The sequence below is a fragment of the Equus przewalskii genome, chromosome 1 (assembly GCF_037783145.1).
Source record: "Equus przewalskii isolate Varuska chromosome 1, EquPr2, whole genome shotgun sequence".
NCBI classification, from domain to species: Eukaryota; Metazoa; Chordata; class Mammalia; order Perissodactyla; family Equidae; genus Equus; species Equus przewalskii.
The window spans coordinates 17554948-17577756 of NC_091831.1; the positions used below are offsets into that span (position 1 = coordinate 17554948).

The following is a 22809-nucleotide window of genomic DNA, read 5'->3' on the forward strand; positions in this document are numbered from 1 at the left end:
ACCGAGCGTTGAACTCCGCTGTGCTAAGCGCTTCAGTGGATTCTCTCCTTCAATCCTGACTGCCTTACAGGGAGGTACTACGATGCTTTTCTCTTTATGGATGAGGAAGTAAGGTTAGGAAAGTGAGGTACTGTGTCCTGGATCTCCCACCTCTTGAGTGGCAAATCCAGGACTTGAACCCAGGCCTTCTAACTCCAGCTCAACAGGAGGCTTCCCAGAGGGAGGTCCCTGCTTTCTCCAGTACAGGGTGGGGACAGGAGCTCTGAGACAGGGCTCACAGCCGACGGATGGAGGCAATGGTGAAAGCCACCCGACTCTTTCCTCTGCAGGTGGAACCCACCGAGGAAGCCACCCCTGCCACAGATGCTCTGGACGAGAGCGGGCCCGACCGAGTGTACCTGGACCTGACGCCCGTCAAGTCCTTCCTGCACAGCTCCGGCAGTGCACAGGCCCAGGCCCCCTCCCCACCACTGTCCCACCTGGACCCTCTGGCCGAGGCCCTCCCTGCAGACCCAGGCCCAAGCCCCACCCCAGATGAGGCCCTCGAGATGTCTCCAGAAACCCCTGAGTTGCAGGTACAGGCCATCCCCCAGCAGGTGAGCGGTGGCCCTGCCTTCCTGGCCCCTCAGCTGCCTGAGTCCTGTCTGCTTCCTCCCAAAGCAGATGCAGCAGGAGAATCTGGAGCCTGAGGAGCCTTCCCTGAGAACCACGACGGTCAAAATCCAGACTGAACAGCAGAAAATCTCCTTCCCATCCAGCTGCCCCGACGCTGTGGCCCTCACCCCAGCTGGAGCCAGCCCACCTGTGAAGGACAGGTTGAGGGTGACCACTGCAGGTGCCTGTGCTAGATAAGAGTTTTGTGTTTTGGAAATGGCTTGAAGACGTTAGCCCGATTCCTTCCCTTTCAGATGAGCAAACAGAGGTTCAGAGAGGTGAAGGGACTTGCCCAAGGTCACACAGCAAAGAAGGTGTGGGCTCAGTTTCATTTTCCGTCCCTGCTAGGCTGGCCTGTTGTCCAGCTCTGATCTGCCAAAGCTCCAGGTTCCCTCTGAGCCTGTGCAGTGGGTTGGGACAGCCCTCATGTTCCAGCCTGGCTGACCGGGGTGGTCCCTCTCTCTGGGTCTGTAGAGATCAAACTTGGCAAGAACAGGACAGAAGCTGAGGTGAAGCGGTACACCGAGGAGAAGGAGAGGCTTGAGAGGAAGAAGGAAGAAATCCGGGGGCACCTGGCTCAGCTCCGGAAAGAGAAACGGGAGCTGAAAGAGACCCTGTCAAAATGTACAGGTAAGGGGCCTCCCAGGTGGAGAGGGCCAGACGGGGGCCTTTGGCTCAGAGGACGTGTGCCTGGGCTTTCCAGGACCTGTGCACCTGTCCTGGAGCCTCTGTCAATCTTTGGCACACATGGATGCTCCCCTGCAAAGGCCTCAGTCCCCTCCATCCTGTCTGAAAGATTGCAGTCCTCTTCTAGGAGGCACTTGAAAAAGCTAGTTAAAGGAAGTAATGTCTAAAAATTGTGTTTTGACCTTAAATGCTTTATTTTCACTTGTATATTTCTTGGCTGATCTTTTGTTGTTGTTGTTTGTGTGGAAGATTGGCCCTGAGCTAACACCTGTTGCCAATCTTCCTCTTTTTGCTTGAGGAAGATTGTTGCTGAGCTCTTCCTCTATTTTATGTGGGATCCCACCAGTGTGGCTTGACCAGTGGTGCTAGGTCCACGCCCAGGATCTGAACCTGCAAACCCCAGGCCACTGAAGGGGAGCACACGAACTTAACCACTACGCCACTGGTCCAGCTCCCTCTTGGCCCATCTTTTGATGTAGTGCCAATGCCTTTTCCTGAGACCTGGGCCAGCTAATGGGAGCCCCATGTCATCTTTGTTGCATTAACCACACCTATAATGCAGCATCCTTAATTTCCAGTCATTTCTTTAAAGTGAACAAAAACTTACACTTGCAAGTAGAGCTGAGTCCTTCTAGATTATTTTCCCAATCATCCTCACAGCATCCATCAGCCATTTCCTAGCACCTTGCCTCACAGAGGACCTTTCCGAGGCATTTGACTTCATTTTCATAGCGTAACTCTGTGCTCATTTAGTATTTAAATTGCAGAGTTGCACTAACAAGCACGAGTGGCACAAGCAGGTTTGGGGACAAACCTAGCCGATTCCTGGGAAGCTTATAACACGACTGGTGGAGGAAGGTCATGGGGGCACAAAGTCACCCACTTTTTAAAAAAAATTTAACAGCTTTATTGAGAGAGAATTCAGATGATACCCTTGACCCATTTACTGTGTACCCCTCTTTGGTTTTTAGTCCATTCACAGAGTTGTGCAACCATCACCACGATCAATGTTAGCACATTTCCATCACCCACACTCATTAGCAGTCACTCCCATTTCCCCTCCACCCGCCTATCCCTAGGCAACCACTGTCTGCTTTCTGTCTTTATAAATGTGTGTCCACTGGTCCTGAGGGTTCTGTGCTCCTGGCTGCTAGTGCTCAGAGACAGTGGCCTGGTTTCCTTTCCACCCAGTCAGACTAGAGAGTGAGGATGTGTTTTGATGAGCGTGACCAGAGGCTCGTCTAGGACAGTCCTTGAAAACCCCGAGTGCACCAGCTGGGGCTGTGAGGAAGAGCCAGGGATCCTAGTCCTTTCCCTCCTGTGTGGACATTCTAGGTACGAGAAGAGAGAATTTTTACTATAGTCGTGCATCACTTAAGGATGGGGGATGCGTCTGAGAAATGCATTGTTAACACAATTTCGTCCTTGTGTGGATATCACAGAGTGTATTGACATAAGTCTAGGTGGTACAGCCCACTACACACCTGGGCTACATGGTGCTAATCTTACGGGACCGCTGTTGTCTGTGCAGTCCGTCGTTGACTCAAATGTCAGTACGCAGCGCATGACTGTATAGTTTATTCTGGCAAATGAGCTCTGCACACGCTAGGCTAAAAAGTCACAGATCATAAGAAAGTAATTCTCAAAGTTTTGATATTAACTAATAAAGATGAACTTTTTTTTTTTACTCCAATCCCAAAAACATTATTAGCATATTTTCTCAGCTTTCTTTTTCTCCATGAATTTTTCTGAAACGGTGGCGCCTGTGACTGCTTGTCCTCCGGCAAGGGTTGACAGACGATTATTTACCGTAAAACTTGGAAACAGCACATAAGTTATTTTAGTGGCTGTTGACTGGTGCTCGGGACTCTCTAGTGAACACGTGTGGTATCATCCTTAGCTCTAGTAATGAGCTCCAAGATGAACTAGCATGGACTCCCGTGGTTGTCATTTCTTGGTGCTGCCGTACCACCCTGAGAACCCCAGGGAGAAGCAGCATAAAACAGGGCTGAGAAGGTGCCGGGGCTGAGGACCACTGAGTGCCAGAAGGACTGAGGGAACTGTGTGGGGCTGGCCGAAACAGCCCAGCCATCCTCTAAGGGTCATTAGTAAAGCTTCTCTCACCCTTTTGTGTCACTGTAACAATAGCAGCTCAGAGCGCCTGTAAAAACCTACCAGAAGGGACGTATGCCCTCTGTGAAGGCAGAGCCGTCTTCCTCCAGAGCCTTCCCCAGCCTGTGCAGAATGCCAACACAGGCCTTAGGCTTCGAGGCTGCCCCCCGCACACAGGCCCATCCCAGCTCTGAGAGTTGGAGCCAGAGTTGTGGTCCACGTCCACCTGCTGTTCCTGCAGGGCTGTGTGTAAATCCTGCTTCTACCCAGCAGGGTTTTCTGGTCTGTGGCTGAAACTCGGTTCCCTGCAGCCGGCTTAACTCTCTCTCCAGACAAGGGAGTCCTGGCCAGCCTGGAGCAGAAGCTGAAGGAAATGGAAGAGGAGTGCAGGATCGAGGAGAGCAGGCGTGTGGACCTCGAGCTCAACATCGTGGAGGTGAAGGACAACCTGAAGAAGGCCGAGGCCGGGCCCGTGACGCTGGGCACCACTGTGGACACCACCCACCTGGAGAGCGTGAGCCCCCGAGTGAGTGCCAGGGGCTGCGGCTCCTCTGAACTGCTGGCAGGGCCTCCTGGGACCGGGGTTGGGGGAAATGGGTCATGTCTCCCTCCTCTTGGCTCAGCCCTCGTTCTCTCCTGTCACCACAGCCCAAAGCTGCCACCCCCACCCCCGCCCCAGACTGCACCCCAGTCAACTCTGCAACAGCGCTCAAGAACAGGCCCCTTTCGGTCATGGTCACAGGCAAAGGCACCGTCCTCCAGAAAGCCAAGGTGAGTGGTCATTCAGGGGCACCAGTGGACAGCAGAACTGTCGCTAGGGTGGGGCCCCTCTTGTCACCCGGGTGGCGCTGTGCTGCTTTGGGCACCAGCTCTGAGTGAGGGCTCCCCTCTTCCGCAGGAAGACACAGGGGCTGGGGCTTTGCACTGCTTTCGCTCAGTCTTTGGCACTGACCAACCAGAAAGGTTCCCGGTTCAAGTGTTCTTACCAATCAGCCTGAGGATACTTGAATCCTCGAGCTACCCACCACTCGACTATCAGTAGATTCCAGGGAGACAGCTGCAGTTCAGACAGATTGTGACTGGATAGTTTTCCAAACAAAAAGTCAGTGGTTCTGAAGGACTTCTCCCATGAAAATTAAAGAAACAGACTCAGACAGGTGACATGATTTGCCTAAAGCCGCCCAGCCAACTAGTGGCAAAAGGCTCAGTCAGGCATAAACAAGGTCCGGATGCCATTACTGGGTTTTTCCCCTGGAGGCTAGACGAAAAGTGTTACTAATCCCTTATGCATTTGTACAATAAAGAACATGCCTAGAGCTGCCTTTGTTTTTCGCAAACTCTGCTCCTTATTTCTATCCTGCTTACCTGCTGGAGATATTTTGAGGCACCTGCACCAGTGACTATTAAATGCATGCAAGCACGTAAGCCACCGTTCACTCACTGCCATGGCAGACACATCACTCGCCCCACTCTCTGCTGTGCCATGGCCTCAAAATCTCTTAACAGATGTTCCAAGCAGTGATGAACACACTGGGCTTGAAACTTAATTGTCATCTCTATTCCTAACTGCTTCTATGTATATGGAGGTTGCTATAGAAGATAACTAACATTCCTATTTTTTGTGGGGGGGTTGCTGGTATTTGGATGGTACCCTAGGAATGGGAGAAGAAAGGAGCAAGTTAGGAAACAAGCTTCATCTAAAGACTCTCCTGTCAATACGGACCTTGGAGACAATCTGACTTTGTTCAAGTCTTCATTAAAGCAGCAACTCTGTGAAAGGGTGAGTCTGTTTAGAAGAAAAAGTAATGATTCGGGTACTATGAATGGAGAGCTTTGGCTAAGAAGAGGCTCTGTCGCTTTTCAGAGCCAAAGGACATAATACAACAAAAAAAGAAGGCTTCTTTGGAGACCTAAGTCTATTGGATGCAAACAAGACATTGCTGTATTTAGGGGTATTCTGTGTTTCCTCTTTGAAGGTTTTCATCAATTGCTTTATCAAGCTTTTTAAGTAGTGAAAAGCTTCTGCTGTTGAGACTGGTGGAAGAGAAATCAAGGTAGCAGGGCCCTGGCCCACTGGTCATGTGGCTTTGGTGACTGAGAAGACCCAAACTCCTGACTGTCATCTCTTAGCAGTGTTGGAGGTTAAACCATCCTTGCCTTCAAGTTTCTTCTCTCCAATAGTAGCAGGCCCAACTCCATCTTCCGTGATTTTAAACAGCATTAATACCATCTATGATATGCTTTTTAAGAAATGGTAACGGGAAAATATTTGGGACCAAGCTGAGGCACTGTCTCCACTAAGTTAAAGACTTTCTTTCAGCCTAAAGCAGTCCTGAATCAATTGCTCTTAAATAAATTTTTAAGTGATGCTGTATTATATAAAAAAAAAATGTTTAAAATCCTGTAATTTAGAACAGTGAAAAATGTCTTTTGAGATTTAACTGACTTTTTATATTACCATAGAAAAAAAGATTATCCTGTGTTTACAGATTCAGTCCTGTGGCCATGATGTTTAAGGGAAGAGTTATTCAATATAATGTCTTAGTCCCTGTTTTTTAAGTTGTGCTTAATGTCCAAAAGTGGTGACTTTTGTTTCCTAAAATTGGTAGTGCTCTCTCCGGGTGGCACTGTTTTTTAACACAGGTTGAAACATTTCATCTCTTATCTCTGCCTCGTTGCTGGGGGTTCTGAATCAGAGTTCTCCAACACTGGTTCCTGAGAACTAAAGGTCTTTTGATTCTTATGGTCTTTCTAATCCCAGGGCATTTCTTTCTTTGTCATAAACACTTGGTCTCCCTTTACCAAGTGGTTAGAATTTTTTTTTTAATAAAATATTAATTGTGTTTTGGGTTTTGGGGCTTTTCTTGTGTTTCATGACATGAGTTGGAGTGGGGCCTGGTGGATTTCTGTCTCAAGGGAGAAACATCTGCTTTTTTACACACTGAACTTCAAAATATGTGGAGTAAAAACTGGTGAACATTAAGGAGGGATCTTAGCAGGAGACCTTAAGCCTCCTTAAGTCAAGTAGCATAGATAAGGCTGAAAGAGGATTTTAACAGTATAATTAACAATGTACCAAATACACAGGAGACATCTGCAGAAACCCATCTTATGTGAGTGAGTGCACAGCAATGCTGCTGGAAGTTAAACACACTCCCAGATCATTCTTGGGGACAAGAAACATACCAATACTTGGAAGGTTGCCTAAGCAGTAATTAAGAAAGTTCTAGCATAAATGTGCTTATTTTAAAAATGACAAAACCAAAATCTGGCTCATTAAAAAGACTGATACAATAAAAAGACAACCTAAGGCAACATGAAATAGCAGAACTCAGTTTTTTAAATTACAGAAAATGCTATGAATGTAGCAATTTGAAAACCTGAGGAATATGTATTTTCCATTTTATAACGTCAGCATAGTTGTGATACCAAATATCCAACACATACTGCAAAAGAAAACTGAAAAAGTCTTAAAATATTGGCAAATGAAATTCAGCAGTGTTTGAAGAATCATGTATCATGACCAGATAGTGCTTATTCAAGAAATCAAAGGTGGTTCAACAATCAAAAAATATATTAATTGGTAGTTCATCATATGAACAGATTAAACATGAACAAAAAAATCATCTCAAAGGAAGTGGAAAGCATACCGCAAATCTCAACACTCCTAACAAACACGCTTAGTAGCCCAGGAATAGAATAAGTGTACCGGAATCAGGATGATTTAGAGAAAACAAAAGATTGATGACATATCTGCAGTATTTCAATTTTTACAAGGAAAACATATTTATGTAAAGGGCTGGGACCTAAAAAGAGAAATAGTAAAGCCTTTACCATGTAAGCCCAGGGCCCATGGTTTTGTGGGGTTAAGTGCAAGTAATCCAAATGGAACACCGAGCCAGACAGTGTGGAATGATTAAACTGCTGTTGATTTAAAGACAAGGGGATTCATGTAAATTCTCCAACATCACCTATTGCACCTGCCAGGTGGGCCTGTGACCCAGCTCTGATGTCGCCTTCCGATGAGGCCAAGGTAATAAGAGGAATTAAAATATCCACTGAGCACGAATGACTGTCGCAACACAGTGCTTGGTATAGCGCACTCTATTTTTAATGTCTCACAATACCACGGCGATCAGCTCTTTGAGTGCTTTTCTAGCACCTGAAATCCTGAAGTTCTTACAGCTAAGTGGTGTTTAAATCAACGTAGCCTTGAACGTTTACATATAAAACATGACTTTAAGTTTGTCTGGACTTAGGAGCTCTACAAAGGTTGTTACTGAAAACCCAACTCGAAAACCCACCACCAAGGGGGAGAACTGGTTCCTAATTACTGCAGGGCTGAGTAAGAACTGTGTGTGCCAGAAAATGTTCCAACTAAGCCTCTTTGCCATATAGGTACAAATACTCCTGTTATTTAAATAACCAACATCGTTTCTTGAAATATTCCTTTAAAAACTAGACATAAAGAGTAAAACAAGACCAAAACCCAGAGAGCTAGAAGATCGATGCTTACAAAAGCCAAACCCCTCTGAGTTTCTTTAGTCTCTATTTGTTGAGTTTAAGAATTCTACTGCCCCATAAAAGGAGAGTAAGACAAGACCTCAGTAAACGCCGCACAGTGAACCCTCCTAAGTAACTCTAAAGGAAGCCCGTCGAAGCGAACACTGCCCGGTACCCAGGCGAACTTCACACGGCCCCTGGAGACGAAGGCTGTTTGCACACTCAGCCCCTCCTCTACCATCAAACAAGCCAGTGAATCAGTCACATTCCAGTCTGGGGCCTTTCCAACTCTCTCCCACGCACAGATCCAGTCGCCAGAACAAGCCACAAATGCCACTCGAGCCCCTTTTCTTTTTTTTTTTTTTTTTTTTTTTTTTTTAATTTTTTTTTTTTTTTTTTAAGATTTTATTTTTTCCTTTTTCTCCCCAAAGCCCCCCGGTACATAGTTGTGTATTCTTCGTTGTGGGTTCCTCTAGTTGTGGCATGTGGGACGCTGCCTCAGCGTGGTCTGACGAGCAGTGCCATGTCCGCGCCCAGGATTCGAACCGACGAAACACTGGGCCGCCTGCAGCGGAGCGCGCGAACTTAACCACTCGGCCACGGGGCCAGCCCCTCGAGCCCCTTTTCAAACAAAAGAATCAACGCATCCAGGACATCTTTGGGGAAAGACGTATGAAAAGGTCCACCTTTCTCCATCTTGAAATGCCATCACTGCAGTGGTCCGAATGACACTCCAGTCAAATCTTTCAGTTAAGCATTACTATCCCAACGACATTCTATTTAGCATTTGTTGTGGGCAAACTGAGCTTCAAACAGGCCATCCAGTCTCCAGGTTCCTTTGTTCCTCCTCAGAGGAAAGGTGGCAGATGACATAAGCTCAACAGGGCACAACTAGGTACAGAAGGTAACTATTATGTCAAGAGTTTTCAACATCAGCATTAGGGGATGAAACCAGCTCCTGCCGTGTCCTTAAGCAGCACAGTTTGCAGTTGGCCACCTCTTCTCCCCGAGTGAGGAAAGTGGGCAGGAGGGTTCTGGACAGAACTGGAAGCAGACACTCAAAGGACCCCACAAGGCAGACAGGACGCTCTGCTGAGGGCAGGCGCCCTTTCAGCGCCCAGGCTGTCCAGGCCTTCTCTGTAGTTGCTGGAAAGGCTATGGCTGCTGGCCTCCTGCAGGCTCTCGGCGGGAGCCCTGTGCCTTGGGGGCATCTCCTCTCAAGGCCCCTGGGAAAGAAGTGAACTCTGAGGACACAAGGAGCATCTGAGTCCTCTTCTCAACCAACCAGCAGCCGTGGGCCCCTGCACGTCTTGCTCTCACTCCACAACCCAAGCAGAAGATGTTGGATCAGAGGCCCCATCTGAGTGCCCTTCAGATCCACTACCCGGCCTTAGGAAGCCGACCTCTGCCGGTAGCTGAAAATCCAAGACTCCAGTGGGAATCATCTCCTGGCTGCTGGCTGTTCTGACTTTAAATGCAGGAACAGGAGCCACAGGTGGGCCCATAATGCTGCCCAACAGTCATTCTCTATGTCTTTAGTCTATTCCCCTTCTCTGCTAGTCAGTTACTGCTCTTCTCTCCTCAAACCCCCAGAACCTCCTCCCCATCCTCACTCAGCTGATAGTGGTTCCTCCCATTTCATTGAGCAAATAGAAACACTAAAAAAAGAACTCCTACCAGCTTCCACCATCACATCTACCCACCCATCTGCATTTGTGCCTGCATCCTCCATCTTCGTTCCTGTTACTTTGGATCCACTGTGCTCCTAACCGAGGCCGCCCTCAGAGGCCTTCTTCCCAGTCGCCATTATTTTTCTGAATGTGCTTAGCACCACCTACTATACTACACGTTGTGCTTATATTTACTGTCTCCCCCACTAGCATGGGAGCCCCACGAGGGCAGAGATTCTTATTGTTTTGTTTACTGCTATATTCTCCACACCTAGGACACCTGGGATGTAGGAGACCCCACTAAATGCGTGAACGAACAAATGATTGTATGATTCCTTCCACTGAGTGAATGCCATAGGACCTGCCTTCAGCTGAGTTCCTGGGGTGTGGAAGGACTCAGAATCCCACCCTAAGTTCACACATGCAGAGCAAGAGCCCCACTTACGGTTCTCACAGTGGGGGCCCTCCCAGCCACCTCGGCACTCGCAGCGGTAGGTGCCGTTCTGCAGGACGCAGGTGCCCTTGTTCATGCACGGGCTGGGTTTGCAGAGGCTGACCGGCCGCTTGGCTTCTACAAGAAGGAACATGCCCACCAGGCCTGGCCTGGGTCAGACCGAAAGACCCCTACCCTAAGGACCCCAGTACACATGCGAGGCCACTAGAACAGTGTCTTACACTTCTTAATGTTCCGTGGGCCCTTAAGCAACACGTTGGCACACGGTTGGTGCCCCATGCTTCTTGGCAAGATCAAAGACTCAGCTTCCACCCAGCTCTCCGACACGCATATGGAGATTCTTTCCCTTCAACGTGCTGTGCATGTACCCGTGCTTACTATGATTATTACAGTCACATACTTTAAAAAAGGCAGACAGGATGTCACTAGCAAAGAAAGCCTTGGAGTCAGGCTGGCCTGGCTGTGTTTGCTCCTAGCTCTGTCATTCACTACCTAGGTCAATGTCAACCTGGGGTCCTTAGACCCTTGGGGGATCAGTGGGTATTGTAATGATGTCTTGTTTAAATGCAGTGCATAAATTCTCAAGTTTGGGAAGAGGTGTCTGTGTTACTTGAATTATCTGCATCCTGAAGGTCAAATGGAGATGGTTGGGCCTGCTGCAGGATTTCATGTGAGCGTGGGATTTAGCACAGAGCCTGGCACGTGGAGAGCACTCGGTGGCTGGGAGGAGCCGCAATGCTTGTAGTGATGTACCCTCCCTTTGAGGCAGCCCCGAAGGTCAACCCGACTCACCTCCACATAGCCACTCGATGAGCACGTCCTGGTGGTACCTCAGGTCTGCGTAGGATGCCACGTGGATCAGGGAGTCCCGGGGACCTGCAAGCCTCCGCAGTGCCTCCCTCAGGACAGGCCCTACGCCCACCACCAGGACAGAGACGCCATTGTCCCTCAGCTTCTGGGCGGGGACGGCCGCGTCCTCTGCCCCCCTCCCCCCTGTGAGCATCACTACAGCCTTGGGGACACCAGGCCGGGCGCCCTTCTGGACAGTCATCACCTTGTCATAGATGTGCAGCAAGGCCATGCCTGCGGAGCCTGCCCCACCCAGGTAGGGGGCCTGGCTCATGGCCCGCAGCACTGAGGCACGGGTTGGGTGGGTGTCCAGCCCGAAGGCCGTCTGGACCTGGCTGCCGTACACCACCAGGCCAACCTGCGTCACATCGGGGTTCACGTCAAACTGGAGGGTGCAGCTTCTCACAAAGCTCTGCATCTGGGCGAAGTTCCCGGGCCCCACGGAGGCAGAGGCATCCAACATGAAAACCAGGTCCAGTGACTGTGCCTGGCAGCCTGCGGGAGCAAGCAGAGTGGGCCTCAGGGTGGGCTCTGCCAGGTGGAGCTCCTCATCTGGATCCGGCCGGCAGAGCAGGGACTGCTCTGAGTCGGGCTGAGCCCAGACCAATCAGTCTGTCAGTCCACTGCTGTATCCGTCCTCCAGCCTCTCCTGAAATATTAGCAGGACATATGCATGCCCAGCTCACCATACATTTAGCCTCCGTGGCTGCTAGGTGTGGCCCTGTGTCCAAATTCTACCTGATGGGATGTGATCAGACGTAACTGTGCAGTTTCTAAGTCCTCAAAAGGAAGCTGCCTGCCCTCAACTTCCCCTCTCCCCACTTCCTGCTGGCTGATAAACGGTGACCCTGGACTTAGAGGCAGAAGCACAAGATAGCCAAGCCACCCTGCTGGCCCAGGCCACTCACCTCTGCACTGTGATGTGAAAGAAAGAAACGTCTATCATATGTAAGCCATTGAGCTCTGGGGACCTTGTGACAGCAACTTCACCTGCACCCTTATCCGTCCCATTATTGAGCACCTTCCACATGCCCTGTGCTGTATACAAGGCACTACTTATACCACGTGGACAAAATGGGTCGCTGCCTGCCCACAATGGGCTGACAGTCTATGGGAGATGGACATGAAACCAACATAGAATTACAAACTGTGTGAGCAGCTGTGGAGGAAAAGAGCGGAGTACTACGAGAGGGACCAGCAGGGGCAGCATTACGCGATTGGGAGAAGGGGTCAAGGTTTCTCTGAGGAGTGACATATTAGCTAAGAACTGAAGGAGGCGTAAGTGTGAGCTGGCTGGGTGGGGGTGCTTCTCAAGGATGGAGAAGGCTGTGTGTGTGGCTGCTCCCCTCTCCACTCACGCAGGGGCTACCGAGAGGCCTGCAGGGGCCAGACCACAGGGAGCTCTCAGAAGAGAGCCAGCGGGAAAGTTTGAATGTTATTCCAAGTGCATTGGGGAGCCGCTGGAAAGGTTTAAGTATGGTGTAAGAGGCTCTGATCTTAGCACTCCAGCGTAAGGAAAGGCTGAGAAGCTGTCAAGAGGAAACTTAAGAGGGGAGCCTAAGAAGACAGGATGACTAAATGTAACATGATGTCCTGGATGGGATCCTTGGAAGAGAAAAAGGACAGTGGGTAAAAAACTAGTAAATGATAATGTATCCATGTTTGTTCATTAATTGTGACAGTTGTACCTAAAGATCTTTACAAGCTGTGTAGTATATGGGAACTCTATATGGGAGTATAGAGTTCTGTATGGGAGTATAGTATACTAGTATACAGTATATATAGTATAGTATAGTATACAGTATATATAGTATAGTATAGTATACTCCCATACAGAATTCTATACGGGAGTATATGGGAACTCTACTATTGCTACAATTTTTCCGTAAATCTAAACTATCTTTAAAGAACCCACTCTGGCTGCCCTGGGGAGACGTGATTGGAGGGGCAGGCGGATTGCTGACCTTCCCCTTTGCAGGAAGGAAAGCCTCACTTCTGGTGAGAGTGACATCTGGGCTGAGGAGCTGAATTCCACAGGCAGCGTCCTCCCTCCCACCCCTCTAGAGGAGAAATGGGGAGCCCCGTCAAGGATGTGTTTCAGCTACTACATCTCGGGCCATGCGCCAGGCCCTGCCCACCAGATGGGAATGTCCACTCCCAGCGGCAGTGCTCTCCAATGGAGGGTCACAAAATCAACTTCATGGGTCGTGAAACTGGACAGAATAGAAAAATGTCAGAACGCATCCCAGATAGAAAGGACAAGTATTGTTTCGTGAAACGTTTGTTGCAGTTGTGTGTCCGTGTGCATGTGTGTGCGTGTACTGGGAATGCATTTCTTTCTGTGGATTGCCAAAAGAAGCTGGAAAGCTGCTGTTCTCGAGTATGCTTAGTAGATTCAGAGTTTTTTGTTAAGAATAAATAATAATAAAAAAATAGCAATACCTACAGTTTCCTGAGTGCGTACTCTGTGTTTACTCTGTACTAAGTGTTTATATTGCTTGTTTTACTTAATCCTCACAAAAGCTCTTTAGGAGGTGCTATTATTAGTCCCATTTTATTGACCAGTAATCTGACAAGTTACTTGGCACATGGCTAGTATGTAAAAGAGTGGAGCTGTGGTTCCAGCCCCTAGCACAAGCTCTGGTTGAGTGGTTACCAAAAGAAGGAAGGGGCTGCCACTGACCAGCCGGCCCAGCCACTGGGACCTTACCTGGCTGTGGCCGGCTGCACAGCTTCCCCTGCAGCTCGGGGATTTGGTTGAACAGGTCCTGTGGGTCGGTGTAGATCATGACGTGCTTCGGGCTGCCTGTGATCTCCTCCAGCTCTGTCCGCACGGCCTCACTGCCCACGCCCAGCAGAAACAGCTCTCGGGCCCTCGCGTGACGTGCTGGACCAGCGACCTCATCCTGGGAGCGTGACTCAGTGAGCAGGACCACCACCCTGCGTGGACGGTCCTGGCCTGTCCTGGTGGCGCTCCCAAAGCCGTGCTCTGCCGCCTGCCGCAAGGCACTGCCCGTCAGGGTGGCGCCACCACTGAAGGGAATGCCATCGAGGCTCCTGACCAGGTGCGGCACATCCTGGTACTCACCCACGGGCACTGCCACCACCAGCTCCTCGCTGTACAGGGCCACCCCCACGCGGGCCCGGGAGTCCTCGCTCAGCGAGGCTTGCACAAACCGCTTCACGAAGGCCTTGGCCCGCAGGAAGCCCTCCAGGGTGGTGCCCGCCGAGCCGGCCAGCAAGAAGAGGACATCGATTCTGCACTCCAGGCTCAGCTTCGGGGCTGCCAGATTCACAGCAGCCATCACACTATGGCCGCCTGGAGCATGCAGATTGCTGTCCCACCCGGAACACCCAACCACCACACGGGGCCTCCCCGGAGGAAGAAGGGGCAGAAAAACTGAGGCTGCAGGGGCTTAGTCGGTGCATGTCACAGAGTTAGGGCTGGACAGGGAGCTCTCCCTCCTGGCTCTGGCTAAGGGTCTGTACCCCACCACTTTGTAAAAAGAAAAATGTAACCTATTTTATAACCTTCTTCTGTTACGGTTAGTTTTTCTTGTGTCCTGTTGAGAAATCTTTGTCTACCTCAAGATCATGAAAATGTGCTCCTATGTTTTTTCTTCTAGAAGCCCCACTGCTTTGCCTTTTGCATTTAGATCTGTGATCCATCTGGAGTTGACTTTTGTTTAGCTTGTGAGGTAAGGGGTCAAGATCCCTTTTTTCTAGATGGATCTCCAATTGACCCAGCACTATACCCCGACTGTATGTCAACCATGGTGCCAAGGCCTTCACACAGGTAATCTTATTTCAAACTCCCAACAATCCTATGGGGTAAAGCCTATTATAAACTTCATTTCCTACCTTTAAAACCAAAAAGGGTTGAGGCTCCTTGCTCCTCTTTCTGGAACAGGAGAGAAGAGACTCTGCCCAGAACCAGGACCCAGAGTTGGGCTGGCTCTAGCCAGCAGCTGGGCTCATGATGATCAAATATTAAGCAGCGGCCACTCTAAAGCTAATAAGCCAGGAGCAGCTGTCCTACTCAGAGCCTCACCACCTGAGTTATCATTCACAGAGCGCTTAGGGGCTGTACTACATGAGACATCAGATCAGTGGTGTCTTTGGAAAGTGGGTGGCACTAAGACTCAAGGGCCAGTTTCTGCCTAGTAGTTAGAAGGGTGGGAGGTGAGAAGGGGGAGCCTGTGCTGCACGGCTCCCCAACGGTCAGAGGCTTAGAAGTCCTGTGCATACATACCACAGTTGGCCTCCCCTCCGAAGGCCGCTGGGCAGAGGCAGTGGTACCTGTCCAGTCCTTCAGGAACACATGTGCCTCCATTCTGGCAGGGCTGTGAGTCACAAGGGCCTTTGGGAGAGATGCCCATTAACAGCCTAGCACATCAGCCCAGAGGTGTGTGAAGGGTTTGGCCAGAGGGTGAGTCCAGCAGGCCACCCTGCCCCAGCAGGGCCCAGCCCACTGCTTCCCCTGGGGTCCACTAGGAAATTAGTCGCCATACCTGTAAGCAAAGAGGGGAAAGAAAGCCAATAAGGTACATAGAGGAGGGGTTGGGTGTGGGTGGTAAAGGACACTCGATCATGGGCTCGCTAAGGCCTGTGTGAATTATAGGCTTACCTGGAGATGTGCCAATGGGACCTGGCTCCTGGCTCTGACACTGAGAATACATGTTATGGACTGAATTCTGTCTCCTCCAAATTCATGTGTAGGAGTCCTAACCCCAAGTACCTTAAAATATGACTATATTTGGAGACAGGGCCTTTAAAGAGGAAATTAAGGTTAAAGGCGGTCCTAGGGTGGGCCCTAATCCAAATGACTGGTGTCCTTGTAAGAGGAAGAGATAGCAGGGATGTGCACAGAGCAAAGGTCATGTGACCAAGCCAAGGAGAGAGGCCACAGAAGAAACCAACCCTAGTGACACCTTCATCTTAGACTTCCAGCCTCCAGAACAGTGAGAAAATAAATTTCTGTTGTTTGAGCTCCCCAGTCTGTGGTCTCTTGTTATGGCAGGCCTAGGTGACTGACACAACCACCTTAATAACCCACGGCTGCTGAGGAGGCCTTGAGGGGCTCCAGGTGGCCATAACAATTAATGGGTATTGGACCCGAGCTTGATAAGGATGAACATCTCAGTGGCATCAAGGCGACAGTATGGGTGTCTTAAAACTCAGGGAACGCTGCAATGTGGATGGTGCTGTTTCTTCTTTAAGTTCTACACGTGGTTGTTCTTAACAGCCTCTGCCGGCTGGCACAGCAAGACAACAAGCCTTTGGATCCTCCATCAATGAATGGGGCCTCCTCCACTTCCTTGGGCACCTCAATTAGTCCCTCCAAGCTTCAGTATCCTCATCTGAAGAGGGGTGATCATACTGAGCTTGTTCCACAGTGTTACGGTGAGGAGTACATGAACAAATCCATGGAAAGACTTAGCAGAAAGCCAGGCATGAAGCAAAACACTCCGTAACAGGGAAGACAGCATTTGCGTTTAGAAGGAAGGTGCAAATTATGGGTAACACCTCTTCAAAGGTGATATCTGACACAGGAAACCAGAGCTTATGTTAAAATCGGGCCCATTCTGAAGTGTCTGATCTATGAGACACTGCAGTCAATATCTGAGCTTCTATCAATTTCCTTATGGATTATTGCAAAATGCAAATAATACACCACCTCCCTCCCAGGGTTGCAGAGAACAAACAGGATATTCATGTGTTCAAGTATCATGTGTTCAAAGGGCTTGATAAGCAGCTGAGTGTGGTTACCATAGGAATTGGTGATTTCTATCCTTTTTTCTTAAAAATGTTCATATATTACTTGGTGGTTACATCACTGTAATTAAGTGTATACTTTTCAAAGGTGGAGATTACTGAGGCTAACTCTGGGCACCTGGGCCTGCTGTTGTGTCAGCTGGAGTATCCTGGAAACACCTGGGGGCTCATTCACAACACCACTGGTGGCCTCTAGTTGACCATCGAGTATGTGCCAGATCCCAGGCTAAGCACCTCTGATGCACGATCTCCTTTCAATGATGCAACCCAGTGAAGTGGGTCCTGTAAAAACGCCCGTTTCACGGACAAGGAAGCTGAAGCTCGATGACTATAAGTCCTCAGGTGCTGGAGGTCAGATAGTTGGAAGGGGCACAGCTGGGACTCAAACCCAGGTCACTCTGGTTCCAAAACCGTAAGTCCTCGAACTTTAATTTCTGAGCAGAAACAATCTCACTTCCAGTTTCTTCAGAAGCCAGTGATGTTGGAACTTGAAAACGGGATGCCAGGGGGATCACACCAACCCCGGGTGGGAAGTGCCACCCCGCCTGCACGTAAGGCCACTGGCTCTGCCCCCGTGAGACAGACTCCTACCTCGTCAGGAGCAAACCCACACAAAGACAGACGCCAACACCTGCGAGTGCAATTTCTATGCTTCCGGGTCAGTGGGATGCACTAGACCCCAGGATGGGGGCAGTGAGGGCCCCTTGGGGAACCTGGCTGAATGGTGCTTAACGCTCTTGAGCCCTCCTGTTTCCTTGGAACATTACAGCTGATGAAGCACTTCCGTGGGCATTATCTATTGAACCTTCAAAAGGATCCCATGTATGAGCCCCCCTATCACACAGAGCAGGGAAATGGGGATTCCAGACCTGGGACCAACATTACCCCCATTTCGTAGAGGAGGAAACTGAGGCTTGGGTATCTTGCCCCGAGTTCGGAGCTGGATGTGAGGCTTTCTGTCTGCAAAGCTGGTGCTCAGGGCACACCCTTCGCTGCCTCTCATCAGTGCAAGGGGCACTGGTTAAAGGAAGGTCATTCCAAAGCCTTCACTCTGTTCTTAGGGAGAAAAGTACCCCTGATCAAGCGACTAATGCGTATGGCATGAGCACACTGCTCCACCTCCAAAACGCCCATCCCCCTGCCCCGGAGCTGGCTCCAACTCCACCCTCTGCCCCAGGAGTGCCAATGCCCTTTAGAAGCCAGCCCAGGGCCCAGAAAGAGCAGAGAATGCAAGAGGCATACTGTACCTGGGCAGGTGGTCCTGTAGCAGGTCGCGGGGTGGGTTAGGAACACTCTCTTCCAGCTACAATCCAAGGAAACAAATGGTAGAGATCACAGGTGTAGCAGGAGGGCAGAAACGCGAAGGTTATTTAACCGCTAGAAGCTGACATAGATTCCAATGCAGAAGCGGGTCAAGAAAGATTTCCTCGTTTTCTTTCTTGACTCTACCCCAGCTTTTACCTGCACAGAGTAGGCAATGTTTCAGACTACCCAGGGACAATTTTTTTAAAAAACAGAATGTAAATTGGCTATTATGTCAAAAGTTAGAGATACGTGTTTGATACTCTGAACTGTGGGAACAGCTTTCTTATTAAGAGCTACTTTCTGGGGCCAGCACAATGCTGTTGGGGGTGTGGGGGGTGGGCGGGCAACTGGATTCTGGCTTTGTGACCCCAGGCAAGTTACTTTCCTTCTCTGGTCTCCAGTTCCCTCTTTGGTATAGTAACTCTATCTGTAGTTTTCAACTGTGTTCCTTGGAGCCTCAATGGAGAGAGAAGGAGAATGAGTGGCTAGGGTGCTGGCCTCCCCCAGTGCCATAGCCACCCCGTTCACCCCAAATGTGCTTTTCCTGGTCTGCACAACAAGTGTCCATACGAGGCTCTGCAGCTCAAGAGGATTTGCAAACCACCGGACTCGATGACCTCTCAGGACTTTTTGAGCACTAACATTCTGTGATAACACCAGGGCCACCATTCCTGTGGTGGCTTCCATGCTCCACGTGTCCACATCATTACCTTGAATCCACAGCTACTGGAAGAGACGGTTATCTCCATTTTGCAGATGGAGATACGGGTTCAGAGGGCTGAATTAGGTTGCCCAAAGTCACATGGTTACTAGAACACAGCAGAGCTGGGATCCAAACGCTACCATCTGACTCCAAAGCCCGTGCACTCCACCCTCTGGGCCTTGCCTCCGGCTCTCCTGAGTCTCTGGGGAGAAGGGCTTAGCTGCAGTAGGAGCGGCTCCTTGTCCTGTGGGCAGAAAGCCCTGCTCCTGGTTGGCAGCAGCTCCAGAGATGGCCTCAGCTAGGGAGAGTCTCCTCTTTGGGCGTTGGCAAAAATGTTCTCTCAAACTTTCCAAGGAGGGCTTCTTCCAACCAGATCCCACCCCAGGCTGCCAGGCAGGCTCACTGGGCTCACCTCAAGGGCAGGGTCTTTCCTGGGGCAAAATATCTGCTTAGGATAAATGCTACGTCAATTACAAACTCCAGGAGTTGCTGAAGTCAGAAGTTTGCCACGCTGCCAGCTCATGAAAGAGAAATCTACTCCCCCTCCTCCATGTCTACTCCTAGTGACCTCAGGAAACCACTAGTTCTAGCCCAGAGAGTTCCATGGGCCCGCCCTGTCCCCCAGGCCTGCACCAGGATTGGTGGTGTTGGGGCAGACACTGTTGTTCACAGGACTTTGCCTGGATCTGTACTCGCTTGTCCCCCACGTCCCCAGGTCTGACTTAAATGCCCCATTCTCTGCAAGGCCCTCCCTGCCCACACTATTTGAAATTTCGGCCCTACCCCACCCTGACCCATCCCTTTTCCCTATAGCATGTATCCACCTAATAGTTTATGTATTTGTTTTGTTCGTTGCTACCTCCTGTCTTTAGAGTGTCAGTTCTTGAGGGCAGATTTGTTTCTGAGGTGTTCGTGCTGATTTCCCAGGATCTGGGACAGTGGCGGGAGCTTAGAAGACCCTCAGAATTTCTTGAATGAGGGAATTGATGAAGCAGAGCTTACTATACACAGACATCACTCTGGGAGGCTGCAACATTAGTGATTCTGCATATTAACTCACTGCACGCTCTTGACAATCCTATTGCCACACTCCTTTTCCAGTGTAGACACAGGCAGGGGGAGGTTCCCAGCTCATTAGTGGTGATCCTGGGGTTAAAAACTCAGCAGCCTGCCTCCAGAGTCCGAGCACAAAGCCATGCGTGTCCTCTCTACCCACCAGCCTCTCCCCGTGGCTCCAGGCTCTGAATGCCTCCGCCCACCGCCACCCGGTTCCCCCGCATCTTCCAAGACTGCTCAAGCAGCGCCTTCTCCATGACGTCCCAGGGGGGACAGGTCCCATCCTGGCACCTGGGATGCCTCAGGTGGTCACTGGTCTGCTTGTCCAATGCCCCCTCTAGACTGCGAGCTTCTTGGGGGCAGTGACTGCACATTGCCCGGCTCAGAGTGGGCTCTTAGAACATGCTCACTGGGGAAGGAAGAATTGCCTCCTTTCAGGTGAAAGCTCGGGTTCTGAAGAGCCTCTAGTGGCCTCTGACATGGCACAAGGCCCCATTTCCTCTGACCCATGTGCAGGGCATGGCCCTTCCCTGCCAAGATGGCCTTTCAGCTCTGCATCAGCCCAGCCTGGCCCTCACGGCTTCTCAGCCAATTCATTTCATCTCTGTGTGTGTGCTCTGATCTCATGGACGGGGGCAGGCCAAGGGCAAAGATACAACTGGTCCAAATGCCACTTTGACCCTCCGGAAAGGGCGAGAGGCTAGATCAGCAGTTGCTGAGTAGAGGCGCTGCAACAGAGGTAGGCGAGTCTGGACAAAGTGCCGAGAGACGGTGCAGGGATTTGCGAGGGAATGGCTGATGGCCTGGCAGCAGGTGCTCCTGAGTGCCTGAGTAGAGTCCTAAAGAACCCAGCATCCCCCCCATGGCCTCCACAGCTGGAATTCATCCAAGGATCTTAAGCCTCTCGCCTCACTCAGGCCCCAGAAATGTGGAAGCCAGCGCTGAGAGGAAGCAAATTACCAGACCACCATCCCAACTCCAGACCACTGGCTTATGGGACCAGCTTTTGGCTGACTTACCAGCCTTCCAGAGCGGCTGAGTCCCTGCCACCCTCACACACCCTGGGTACCTGGGGAGCGTGTTGACAAGACTTTGACACTGAGTAGCTGTGACCCTGCCTGAGCCCCCGAGCTCTGTCCCTGGCTCCCTCCCAGGCCTCCTCCGATCCCTGTCACACGTTCCACCACCAAGGCCCCAAAGAGCTGTTCTCCCTGCAGCTCGTGAGCGCCCGGCCTTGGGAGCCTCTGTCCCCACCCAGGCTGTGCCCTCAAGCTCTGACCCCAGACCTTGCAGACGAACCTGGAGAAGGGACAGAGCGCAGCCAGCACGGCATTGGTCCCCCGAGATCCTCTCCAGCACAGGGCATTGCCGACAAGCTCCCTGACCGTCTCCAGAGTCTTGCGCTCACAGGGGTGAGGCTGGACCTTGCAGTCTGTGTCCACAGCGCAAACAGGATGGAGAAGACAGGGTTAGGACTCCTTCCCCCACCCACGGTTCCACCATTCTCAGCCCGGGCTACCTTCTGCTTCTTGGGGCAGAGCACACCGGGGCAGGGTCCTGCTCTGCCTGTTGGCTGGGCAGCCAGTCCCCGAGCATCTCCCCTGCACAGGGCCCGCCCCACACAGCTTTTACATCCCATGCACACGTGTATGCTTTATATAACGTACCTCACTCTAGCTCCTGGGTGGACCTGACAAAGACGACTAGGAATGCAGGATGTCACCCCAAGCCGAAGCCTCCCTGTGCTGACCACAGTGGGGAGCTGACTTGGCTCTTCCTCCCAAAAAGGGGACAGGCACAGGGGTCCCACAAGACCTGGGTCCCAAGCCCTTGGCCACTCTACCCCATGGAGACAAGCTCAAGGTTCCCAGCTGAGAAACCCACAGGGCCAGACACAGCGAGGCAGAACAGAGCAAAGTACCTGAGGGCCGAGGCTGCTGGACCACGTTCCTCTCGCCCGCCCTCCCTAAGGAGCCTCCTGAGCCATGACCTCTTGCCTCGGGGAACCCTCCCCACCCCGCACCCCACTTCCATATGCGCAAGGCCACTCCTTCCCAGCCTGGATGGTCATACCTGGAGAGGCGATGGTGCAGATGGCAGAGCTGCTGAGGGTGCTGAAGAGGCCGTTGGCGGCATCCTCCACCTGCTCAGCCATCAGCACGTGCTGCTCCCTCGGCTCGCTGGCCAGTGTGTGCAGCTCCTCCCACCTGCCCCCGGCCCCAGCAGAGAGGTTACATCACCTCATCACCCATACCCACGCTCCTCCTGCCCGCCCATCTCCCAGACCGGAGGCTCCTTGTGGATGGCAACATCACCCCATGATCCAGAAGCTACTTAACTGCCACCTCATCCAGCTAGGATGCAGGTGAAAATGGAGAAGTGAACCACAGACAGACCGTGAGGACACCCAGCCATGGGTCACAACATGTGCCTGCTACAGCCTGCAAACTTCCTCACACTTGAACCCTTGACTTTTATTTCAGACACGGTCCTAACAGATTGGTTGTCTGGTCTTGTAACCCACAGCTGATGAGGAAAAAAAGTAACCAAAAAGGAAATGAAGGAAAGTGGTTCTAGGTGATAGCAAGAAAGAGCCAACAAGGACAGCTAGTAAAAGAAAAAATACTGAAGAATTCAAACAGTGGACATAAGAACTCAGGCCAGCAATGTGAAGCCATGAGAGGAAGAAGCCAGCATACTTTGATAGCCAGAGTGCATCACCGTTAGCGCCCAGGACAAAAGTGATGCGTGGGATGATGACACTAGGGCATGAAGAGAGGGTTAAGTCATGTTGAGAAACCTCTTTTTAAGAAGACAAGGCAGTCCATAATGCATTTAGAATCCTGCCCATCAAAATAGACCAAGGTTTGGCAACATGGCAAAAACTTCATTTATCTCTAAAATTTACTTATATGAAACTCCCCATTCTCCTCTGAAGCCATATAAACCAGATATTTCTCCCAGTATCTAGGACAGTGCCTGGCACACAGAAGGGAGCTTCTCAGTTCTGGCTTCACATTAGCATTCTGTGGGCAGCTCTG

At 50.8% G+C, this 22809-nt stretch overlaps 2 protein-coding genes across 27 annotated transcripts in view; one reads left to right on the forward strand and one right to left on the reverse strand.

Annotated features, from left to right (window-relative positions):
- AFAP1L2 (actin filament associated protein 1 like 2) overlaps window positions 1-6296 on the forward strand; it is a 97225-nt gene extending 90929 nt beyond the window's left edge. For 13 of the 21 annotated variants that reach the window (XM_070632283.1, XM_070632351.1, XM_070632311.1 and 10 more), the window contains 6 exons: window positions 330-575; window positions 661-835; window positions 1129-1284; window positions 3786-3979; window positions 4102-4224; window positions 5110-6296. In XM_070632283.1, the coding sequence (XP_070488384.1) occupies window positions 330-575; window positions 661-835; window positions 1129-1284; window positions 3786-3979; window positions 4102-4224; window positions 5110-5136 (921 nt within the window). In that variant the 3' untranslated portion in view covers window positions 5137-6296. The remainder of the gene's footprint in view (window positions 1-329; window positions 576-660; window positions 836-1128; window positions 1285-3785; window positions 3980-4101; window positions 4225-5109) is intronic. The other 8 variants (XM_070632335.1, XM_070632230.1, XM_070632261.1 and 5 more) reach the window with 1 other exon arrangement.
- Window positions 6297-8704: 2408 nt separating this feature from the next.
- The window catches only part of VWA2 (von Willebrand factor A domain containing 2), a 46327-nt gene continuing 32222 nt past the window's right edge, over window positions 8705-22809 (reverse strand). For 4 of the 6 annotated variants that reach the window (XM_008506868.2, XM_070632359.1, XM_070632400.1 and 1 more), the window contains 7 exons: window positions 21842-21975; window positions 21068-21200; window positions 17952-18007; window positions 15182-15289; window positions 13640-14212; window positions 10873-11424; window positions 9689-10197 (listed from right to left, as the gene is read on the reverse strand). In XM_008506868.2, the coding sequence (XP_008505090.1) occupies window positions 9833-10197; window positions 10873-11424; window positions 13640-14212; window positions 15182-15289; window positions 17952-18007; window positions 21068-21200; window positions 21842-21975 (1921 nt within the window). In that variant the 3' untranslated portion in view covers window positions 9689-9832. Of the gene's footprint in view, window positions 9183-9688; window positions 10198-10872; window positions 11425-13639; window positions 14213-15181; window positions 15290-17951; window positions 18008-21067; window positions 21201-21841; window positions 21976-22809 lie in introns of those variants that run through there. The other 2 variants (XM_008506875.2, XM_070632385.1) reach the window with 1 other exon arrangement.